This window comes from Triticum dicoccoides, chromosome 7A (assembly GCF_002162155.2).
Source record: "Triticum dicoccoides isolate Atlit2015 ecotype Zavitan chromosome 7A, WEW_v2.0, whole genome shotgun sequence".
NCBI classification, from domain to species: Eukaryota; Viridiplantae; Streptophyta; class Magnoliopsida; order Poales; family Poaceae; genus Triticum; species Triticum dicoccoides.
This window is the reverse complement of record NC_041392.1, coordinates 20,085,439-20,095,707: the sequence shown is the minus strand read 5'-3', so window position 1 is coordinate 20,095,707 and position 10,269 is coordinate 20,085,439. Positions and strand designations below refer to the sequence as shown.

General features: G+C 48.3%; 2 protein-coding genes across 2 annotated transcripts; one reads left to right on the top strand and one right to left on the bottom strand.

Annotated features, from left to right (window-relative positions):
• The first annotated feature begins 788 nt into the window (after positions 1-788).
• Positions 789-2,483, top strand: LOC119334667 (cell division cycle protein 123 homolog). The gene has a single exon (XM_037607210.1). It carries the CDS (start codon positions 898-900, stop codon positions 2,167-2,169), a length of 1,272 nt encoding a protein of 423 aa, XP_037463107.1. The 5' UTR covers positions 789-897; the 3' UTR covers positions 2,170-2,483.
• A 4,734-nt stretch (positions 2,484-7,217) lies between these two features.
• LOC119329621 (acyl-CoA-binding protein-like) lies at positions 7,218-9,263 on the bottom strand. Its single transcript, XM_037602684.1, has 4 exons — positions 9,123-9,263; positions 8,316-8,433; positions 7,672-7,737; positions 7,218-7,551 (listed from the first exon to the last, which is right to left on the bottom strand). The coding sequence occupies exons 1-4, from the start codon at positions 9,132-9,134 to the stop codon at positions 7,469-7,471; spliced, it is 279 nt and encodes a 92-aa protein (XP_037458581.1). The 5' UTR covers positions 9,135-9,263; the 3' UTR covers positions 7,218-7,468.
• Positions 9,264-10,269: the final 1,006 nt, after the last annotated feature.

Below are 10,269 nucleotides of genomic sequence, written 5' to 3'. Positions count from 1 at the left end.
CTGTACCATGTCTCGTTGCATTTGGGCTCTAGTGGACCGTGAACTTGCAGAACAGCTGAGGGCATCAACAGAACCAACATCAAATTCATGGCTATTCTCGATGATCCAAGCATTATCACATGACACTTTCCTCAAGCTGGTGGTTACTCTGTGGGCAGTCAGGACATCTCGAAAGAATGCTATACATAAAGGTGACTTTGAGAGCCCTCGGGCTACCCATGCATTCATCAACAGATACTTGATGGATTTGGAGATCATCAAGAATTCGCAAGCAACAAGGCAAGCTGCTGTCTCAAATCAGCAATTTTTGAGCGGAAGTGTACGGCCTAGGGCCTCGCTGACGGGTTTTGCAAAAATCCATGTGGATGCAGGAGTGTTAAAATACCACATAAGAGGCTCGGCTGCGGCCGTTTGCCGGGATGAGAATGGCACATATTTGGGAAGCTCTTCTCTGTTGATTTCTCGAGTTCATGATGCAGCTATTCTGGAGTCAATTGTTTGTCGAGAAGCATATGCTCTGGTAGAAGATCTAGCTCTCCGTAATTTTAGTTGATGACATAAACCGGAATGTAGAGGTATATATGGCTCACTGAAGTTAGGGCCAGAGACGAGAGTTTTAACAATAAAATCATGCATGAAGGTCGTCGGTTTAATAATGATGCTCATAACTTAGCAAAGTTTTCCCACGATCCTTCTTGTATCCCACAAATTGTGGTATTTGATGAATAAAAGTTATTTTCATCCCTAAAAAAACCGCAAAGCTTCACCTCCCCTCAAAAAAAAAAAGATTTACCTTCACCGGTCTCTCTCGGGCCAACCGGCGGCGCTCGTCTCCCTCGCCGCCGTAAGCACGGTGGCGAAGCCGAACCCAAGCGAGGTGGCCAAGTAGTCGGTGAGATGCTGCTAGTAGAGCTGCTCCGCTGCCAGATCCAGGAGTGGTACCCGGCATTCCGCCGCCACACCGTCCCCACCGTCACCATCCCCCTCCCCGCCGCCTTCCTCCGCTACCTCGCCGGCCAGCCCGCCCACCCCGTCCCCGACGCCCCTCACCAGGACGCGGAAGGGCCTCCCCCATTCCTCCTCCCGTCGCTCGCCTCCGGCCGCACCCCCTTCCCGCCGCTCCACCTCCCGGACCCCGTCGATCACGACGACAGCTCCGACCTCTTCTCCGTCTGCGACGACGACGACGACGACGAGAGCCCGCCCCTCCCCGCCTTCCCCGAGCTGGAGGCCGCGGTCGACGCGGCCATCGCCGAGCTCGGCGGCGCCGCGCTCCCCAAGCTCAACTGGAGCGCGCCCAAGGACGCCGCCTTCATGTCCGCCGACGGCACCGTCCGCTGCACCTGCTTCGCCGAGGTCGCCATGCTGCTCCGCTCCTCGGACTGCGTCGCGCACGACCTCTCCTCCGCGCGCCCGTCCTGCCAGGACTTCGTGTGCGCCAGGGAAGGTGTTCGACGGAATGCCGGACAGGGCAGTGGTGCCAACCAGGCGGGTGCTCCATCGAATGGCGGAGGGAGCACCAGTGGTGCTGGTTCTCTGAGTGATCCTCCCACTGAGGATCGCAATGAGGGAGGCAGGCAAGCTGCTGCCGACAGTGATGCTTCGGAAGACGATGTTGGACAAGAAAGCGGCGATGATAGTTGGGTGGACGATGGGTTCCAGTACTACCTCGCCCTCCGCAAGTGGTACCCGGGCCTGCGCCCCGAGGCAGAGTTCCGATGCTTCGTGCGGGGACGGAAGCTGGTCGGCGTGTCGCAGAGGGACACATCTGCTTACTACCCATCGTTGCCTGGGTGGAGTTCTGAGGTGCAGCCGAAGATCGAGGAGTTCTTCGAAGAAGTTGTTGAGTCGCAGTTTGCTTCTCAGAATTACACATTTGATGTGTATGTCAGAGCAGATGGCCGGGTGAAGCTGATTGATTTCAATCCTTGGGGTGGCTATACATTGCCGCTTATGTTTACATGGGAGGAGCTTGAGGATGAGAAGAGAGGAGAGGACAAGCTGGAGTTTAGAGTGGTAATGGAGCAAGGTGCAGTGAGGCCAGGATTAATGACAGCAGTGCCGTATGATATGATGGATTGGGGAGAAGGGAGCGGCTGGGATGTTTTTCTGAAGAAGGCTGACAATGAACTGAATAGACAGATGGCCTCATTAGCTATGGATTCGTAATTGACATCTGGAACAAAGCAGCGCTTGAGGACTCCAGTAGTTGAACAACTTCAACCGTCGCCTGTTTGTAATGTTTCACCTGTCAAACGCTAGAAGTAACAGCCTTCTTTAGATTGTGATGCAAACCTCACGGCAATCGGCCGTTTCCCCCCATGACTTTTGCAATGCTAGATTGCTAGTATGGGAGTACCGCATGCTGCTTCATCTCAGTTTTATGATATTTACAGAAAAATATTTGTAGTGGAAGTATATGGCCCATGGCTGAAATTGCAAACTCTGAAACATGAATACACATTCCATATACCTTTGCTGTTTCATACGTGCCAGCTTGCATCCACTTATTTATTATGGCATTTCAATTCAGAGTTGTGGCAATCATCTGTAGCATATTTCTTGGTCCAAAAAGTCTTAGCGTAAATTCTTCCCCAGATAAAGTTCAACCTGCAATGGTCCAGTTTGGGATCCTGTATTCTTAATACAGATTCATTTTCAGCCCGGCTAGGTTTTGGCCCATTTGACTGGATTTAATGCTGGTATTCACCACACGGCTGCCATGTCAACCAGTTAGGGCCCATGGGTCATTCATTCTCTCTCCAAATATCACCCAAGTCCAGTTGCTGACGACACTCATGTCGGGTGAGTACGGTGCCAAACAGCATTTATACTAGTTTGCTTGATACCCCAGCCAAAAATGTTATGTCAAATAATACATGGGTTATAGTCCAGGGTCCTGACACATATAGTCGAATACATTATTATGCAAGTAGATACCCAAGTTTGTTCCTATCAACTTTGAAATCTTCTAGGTGTTCAATAGTTCAGTTTGTCCCAATGGAAGTGTCTGCTTCTTTGGAAGGTTTGTACCTAGCGAAGAGAATATTTTACTTTTTTCTAATGTTAAACTAAACTCCATTCATTCCTGAAACAAGCTGGTGTACTAGTCAGTTAAAGATCTAGTAACTTAGTTGTAGGCTTGCCTTGTGTTATTCAGTGCTTGTGATCCACTAAGCTTATCCTGTAAGGTGCTCTACTTGCTGATAGCTTATAGATAAGCCTGATGCTATTTGAGGAACCGAACGAACAAGTCATGTGTTCCTGCCTAATTGAGGCCCTTTACTTGCTTTGACCGGGGTGTTCTGTTTTAATGTTAAGCCCGAATAAGCTAGATGTTTGGTTCAGAGTCCTGGCATAACTGCTTAAGGTTACTTAACTGACAGGCCAAAGCTTAAAATGGGCCAAACAGGCCCCATTATAATGTTGTGGCAGTAGGCATGTCATGTAGGCAACCTGAAGCTTACTAGTTGTATTGTCTAGTCTTTGTTTTCCAATCTTTTGGTGGTATCGTGTTTTCTATATTTCTCTTTTGAAATGAACTACAATGGTTATTTTGGTACAGTTATTGCTGAGGGTGCAATGTACTTTTGTGCGCCAATTTAACTAGAAATGCTATCTTGGAGATGGGAGCCGCTTGCTCAGCTTCTCAACAACGCCTGAATCTTGATTCACTCACTTGTCACCGACTTGCATAATGTTTTGAGTTTTCTATCCCACGACTGAAGAGTTTCAGAGTTCGTTCATAGGATATGATGAGCTGTGACCTGCAGTCCATGGCGGGTGACTGCATGCAGTAGCAGGCTTATATGAGCACCTGGGTTGCGTTGCGTGGCAAGGTAGAGCTAATACTGCCTAGCAATTATTCATCACGAGCATATTGCTACTGAATCATAAGCCTTGAGCAAGTTCTGTTTTCTAGTGCTGGCTTGAAGCTGGACCAGAGGGGTACATAGCAACTGATTCAGAGACGTGGTTTGAGGTTTCACGAGGTAAGACTTCTTGTCTATAGAATTAACCTCAGTTGCATATTCTACCGTCAGTAGAGTAGTATAGTCTTGACAAATTGCTTAGCCACCAGCTGCTTTCAGCAGAAGGGATCCTATCGTGATTATTTATTTGTCAAAGATAGGAAGATCTTTCTCTTCGAATGTATTTTTACAGCCTGCAAATTAATCTTGCAGTTTCATCCAACTCACCGCTCTGAAGATAACTACGTCACTATAGCAATTTGACTGAGTAGCCATGTCCAGCAACCATTTGCTAGCTAAGCCCATCTGGTAAACCATGAAGCTCCGCTGAACTTAGTTCTGAAAGCAATTTTTCTTTTTTTTCTCGCAAGGTCCATTGACAGATGGAGCACAAGGGCCTAGAATGAAAGGCAAAAGGCGAGAAATGACCCTAGGCTACAGTAGAGACTGGCATTGGCTTTTCCTTCTTAGGTGCATTGCTGATGAACACTGCTTAAATACCTAGCGTCCAAATCAACCTGCAGACGGTAATTCAGTGAGCTTAATGGCTATTTAACTGTGACAGTTATTTAAGCCGTGGGCGTCTGATTCCACTCAGTCGCCTCTTTCCAATTGAACCGTTTCTTGACTGAATCGACATCTCCAGTGTCACTCTTCAGGTCAGGTAGGTATTCAGAGGACTAGGATCCTGACATGTACCTCGTTAAGGAGCTCGCCTCAGATGGTGACCATGTCTCCGCTCCCTTCTTTACCAGCTGGCGCACCCACTACCCAGGTCAGCACATGCCGGCAAGGCGGCAATCAACGTTGTCAGGTTCATATCTTCTGTCAGTTTAAGCGGACATGCATGCAAGTACCGTTATATGTCAGACCAATTGTTGTTGCTGAGCAATACCTCCTGTATGTTTAGGGATTTTTTTATTGTTGTTTTACCTCATGCTTCAAAGCTGCTTGACTGGCTTTTCGAAGAGATCACCTGCAGAATACCCCTTAACAGAGTGGTTCCAAGTATTCTCAAAACAAAAAAAAACAGAGTGGTTCCAAGTAACCCGGCACTGCAAGTCTGCAGGCAAATTTCTGAGCCATTTTCATTGAGTAAAAAACTATTAGCAGTGCCATGAAGGTTTCCCGTGAACAAAAATAAAAAGAACTGAAGAACGACCACTATAAGTGCTCTCATTGTTGCTCAGTACAGCGCCATGAAGGCTGTTTCTTTTTTTTAATCTCAAAGCTTATCCTGTAAAGGTGATCTACTGGCTGATAGCTTATAGATAAGCCTGAAGCTATTTGAGCAACCAAACTAACAAGTATGATCTCCTGCTTAATAGAGGTCCTTTACTTGCTTTGGCTCTATCATGGCAGGTGTTCTGTTTAATGTTAAGCCCGAATAAGCTACTGTACATGTTTGATTCAGAGTCCTGACTTAACTGCTTAAGGTTACTTAATTGATAGGCCAAAGCTTAAAATGGGCCAAACAGGCCCCCTTTAATCTAGTGGCAGTAGGCATGTCATGTAGGCAACACAAAGCTTACTAGTTATTTTGGTTTCCAAATTTCTGGTTATGTCGTGTGTTATAAATTTATCTTGTAAATGAATTATGATGGTTATTTTGGTGCGGTTGTTGCTGAGGATGCAATGGAAAATGCTATCTTGGAGCTGGGAGACTCACTTGCTCAGCTTCTCAGCAACGCCAGAATCCTGATTCACTCACTATCACCAACTTGCGTAATGCACTGAATTTTCTGTCCATAGTTGAAGAGCTTCAGAGTTTGTTCGTACGATATGGTGAGCTATAACCTGCAGTCGAGGACAGTTGAATGCATGGGCTGCGTGACAAGGTAGAGCTAATGGTGCCTAGCAATTATTCATCACGAGCATATTTGTACCAAATCATGTCAGTCTTGAACAAGTTTTGTTTTTGCAGTGCAGGCTTGAAGCTGAACCAGAGGGGGTACATAGCAACAGCTTTAGGGGCATGGTTTGATGGTTTCACAGAGGTAAGACTTCTTGTCTATAGAATTAACCTCAGTCGCATATCCTACCGTTAGTAGAAAAAGTATAGCCTTGACATCATTGGAAGCTGCCATTACTCGTCAGTAAGTACCGACTAAGCTGGCCACTAGGGACGCGATGGTGGGTGGGTACGCGTGTCGAGGCCAGCCAGTAGCAGCTAGCCTTGGTATCATAATCTGTAGGCTGTAGCTGTGGCAGTTTGCCCTGGTGCTTGCGATGATTCTAAAACCCTGCCATCCTGCCATGCAACACATCTCCTTATCTTGATCCAGTTCTCGAGTTGTCACTCAACTTGCTACAAAATCTGTACTTTCCCTTTGCGAGCGAAGGAATACGAACTCCTGTTTTGCACCCTATCTGCGTTGTTAGCCCAAAGCCTGCCGTATGAACTACTACTATTGGGCAGTTGAAGAAAATGCGGCCAGTATTCTCCAACTAACCGTCCAACGTCATGCAGCAGGCAGGTGCAGGTGATCTGTACGTCCTGGTCATCTCTTGGCCAGGAGCTGCTCTCAGCAGAAGGGATCCTCCTATGGTGTATGATTTGACAGAGATAGGAATATCTTTCTCTTCATAGGTATTTTCACAGCCTGCAAATTAACCTTCCAGTTTCGTCCAACTCAATCCTCTGAAGGTAATACTAAGTCGGTAGAGCGATTTGGCTGAGCAGACATGTCCAGCAACCATTTAGTTAGCTTCAAGCTGCACTGAATCTCAATTCTTAAAGCAATCTTTTTATTTTACCGATGGTTCATTGACGGGAGGGAGCATGAGGGTCTGGAATTAAAGCCAAAAGGCGAGAGAGGACCCTTAGGCTACCGTAGCAACTAGCATTGGCTTTTCCTTCTTACATCTGTGTCTGATGAACAATGCTTACCTAGCGTCCAAATTAACTTACAGACGGTAATTCAGCAAGCTGTTTGGATTGGATGTAAATTTTGTGTAATGACCGGTATTCAGTTCAAACTTGAGCTAAATACCGGGGAGCACACTAATTTTACACCCAATCCAAGCGGGGCCTAACAACTAGTATAATTTGCCCTCAGTCTAGCGAATTCAAACTACAAACCCTCACGAATCAGATCATTAATCAGGCAAGGCAGGGAATCTCTATTTGGAAAATCCTTTTACAGTAATATTTGGTGAGAAGCCGCACAACAAGCAGCAACAGGTACTACGGGGCTACGAAAACATTGGTTGTGGAACCAACAAACAGGATAGAATTCAGAAGAATTTATCAGGAACAGGGATTCCCCAAAGAAAAGAAAAAACATCTTAACAACAGAAGACATGTAGGAGTATTAATCAATCATGGTGTAAACTGAGATTACACTTTCATGTATCACAGGGCTTGTTCAACGTAATTACACCCACGACGGCGATAAGATTGACAACAACTAGTACTTGGAACTTATTTGTGTTTGCTGGCACATATGGCTGCACCACCAGGATAACAATAGCGATTGCGGTTTTGTGGCCTGGGATCAAGCAGATGCGGCGGCAGCCTCCTCCAGCAGCTGCTTCACCTTGGTGATGTAGTCAGCCATGGCCTCCTCCTTGGATTTGGCTGCAAATCGAGTTTCGCCAGAATTTGCACAAACGTAAGTTTGGTGGTGTTCGCTCAAGAACGACGGTAAAGGTGGTTTTCATGGATTTGAAAAAGTGATCAAGAACTTGTAGAGTTTACCTTCGACGGCCTTCCAAGCATCCCACTTGGCCTTGCCAGCCATATCAAAGAGGCCGCCGGGGCGGGCTGCGAGATGAGAACAGAGCGGTTAATTGGGCTGAGCGCGACGAATCAACGGTAAGATTCTAATGCAAAATGCCATGTACTTGTGTGTGTGTTTGAAAAGAAAAATCAACGATAAAAAAAATCCTGCACTAGTTAGTAAAAGTATGTAGCATTGTTGATTAATCGGAGGACAAGCAGTGTCACATGCTGTGTTCCCTATGTAGATCCACAGGGAGGTATCAATCATGCATGCACATCTGGATCTGGGCACATGGCCTGGTGACCACATTTTTGTTTTGAAATGAAGGGGTGACCACCTGGGTTTGGTTGGACTAGTTAAAGCCCTAAGATGGGGGCTGTGTATTCTCCTTTTCCATCGAATTGTCCCTTCTAAGCGTATACACATAGGCACCATCAATCAAACAGAGTCACTCTTGAGAGATGATAAGCAGCAGCATGGCAAACCAGTTATACAGTCAGTCCTCTGCTTATGCAGCACACACACGCGCGAAACTTCAAGTATTTCAACAGTAAACCAGGCCTGATAATTTACTTGTTACTAATAAGACTAGTAATAAGAAGATGGAGAGATGTAATACCGGTGTTGACGGGGCCGACGGTGGCCTGCTTGTAGAGGCCGTAGAGGCAGAGCTTGCTCTCGTTGGTGGTGGTGTCGGGCAGCGTCTTGGCCTTCTCCGCGTGCTCCTCAAACTCCTCCTGAACAACATCAACAGGCAAGCGCGGCATATAAGTAACTGACAGTGGCCGCTGCTAATTTGGCTCGCCGGCCAGTTCACCGGTAATTTCGGGGCAGAAAGGCGGTAACAAATCCTGAAACTGCAGGGTAAACCGAGTTTCGCAAGCACATGTATAGCTGTTTACTAGTACCGGTGTGAATCTGTACCCAAAAGTTGAGCAGATTCAGACATTAACAAATCCCTGAAGTTGCAGGTCAATCAGATCTCGTCAACATATTCACGGAACTAACTAATCATTCAGCTCGATGCATACCGGAGTGATAAATTAGCCTGAAAACAACGACGGTGATCTTCAAAACATCTGAAGGGGGCGATTCAGACAGCAAAGCTGGGCTGGAATTGTGCAGTGCAGGGCCATACAGATACAACCTACTGAACCACACACGCCAGCAATCAAACGGCCGGCACGGGATATTCGCTCCTAAATTCTACAGCGGCGGCGGCGGCTCGCGGGTAGATCCATGGGATATAGCAGCAGCAATCGGACTAGGAAGATGGAACCCAGGATCGTGCGCGTCGGACGGGGCACCGGCACGGCGACGGCGGGATTCGCCGGAGCCGGAATCTAAACGGGGCTCCGGCCAAGGCATGGATCGCGGCAGAACACGAGATGGATCGAGAGGGGGAGGGGGTTGCTTGGGTGCTTACCTTGAGACCCATGTCGATCGGCTGCTCTCCTCGGCTTCGATACGTTCGATGCGATGCGATGCGAGGCGAGAGGTATCGACGAGCGGTACAAGGGCGCTCGCAGCTCGCTAGATTATATGGGCGGGGCGGGGAGGTTCGTTCGTTCCTGCAGGGGACTCGTGCTCGCCCGCGATACGTGTCGGGGCCGATCTCGGCCGTCCGATCAACTTCTAACTTGTCGATCACAACATAGTTGAACCCTTTTCTTTTCTTGTGGCCAACGAACTACTTTTCTTTCTTTTTTTTTGAGGGTGGCCAACGAACTACTAGTACGTGGGTGAGGGGTATATTCGTTCGGCGTGGCTCTCTCGGTTTCTGCTTACCACGTTTTTCTCTTTCTTATTACCGGCGGTCTTTTTCATTTTATCTACACCGCAATACTCAAATCCGCCCCCCCACACGCAGCGCGGACACTGACAGTGACAGACAACACACACAAACCTTGACTCCACAATCACAAACACTATTTCCAACTCACCAAATCCATATTATTACATGCAACGTAAAACCTAATCTAAACATAGCTCGGCCGACGGCGCCGCTCAAAATCTTGGTCCGGGCGTCAGCGAGGTAAAGTAGGACACGGACCGGCTCACGGGACTCAAGGCGCCGCCGTGTCCCATGTCCCACTATTCCTCATCAGAGTTCGTAACTTTCACAGTGTCGGTGGACGTGAGATCGACGATGGATCTGTCTTGGGAGGAGCCGACAACGTCCACCACACGACGCGGTTTGTGGCGCCTGAGGTGGGCGTGCACCACACGGGGGCGCCTCGAGAATGCGACTCCGCCTCTCCAACGCCCGCCGTCCCGAGGGTTGCCGCCACCTCCCGCGCTCACTGTCTCGCACGACGGGTACATGGCGTGCCATATTTGCCTCGGCGGACCCCACGCGCCCACCTCTGCCTCGCACGCGCCAACAAAGCGGCTGCGAATTCGCCGGCGTGCTCGGACGCCTGAGGCCCGCACTGCCTCCGATGAGGCAACTGCGACACACCTCGTGTCAGATCCATGCGTCATTGGCCGGGCCCAATGGATTCCTGATGGAAAGAATCTGAGCATTGCTATCGAGCGACCTTCTCCCGAGAGCAGCGGAGCACAAGGCAAAC

What these genes read in the sequence shown, in the direction of transcription:
- LOC119334667 (XM_037607210.1), top strand. Translation starts at nt 898, where the DNA reads ATGCTGCTAGTAGAGCTGCTCCGCTGCCAGATCCAGGAGTGGTACCCG.
- LOC119329621 (XM_037602684.1), bottom strand. An exon ending in CGTCGGCCCCGTCAACACCG is followed by an intron (nt 7,738 to 8,315) that starts GTATTACATCTC and finishes CTCATCTCGCAG; the next exon opens with CCCGCCCCGGCGGCCTCTTT. An exon ending in TGCTTGGAAGGCCGTCGAAG is followed by an intron (nt 7,552 to 7,671) that starts GTAAACTCTACA and finishes CTCGATTTGCAG; the next exon opens with CCAAATCCAAGGAGGAGGCC.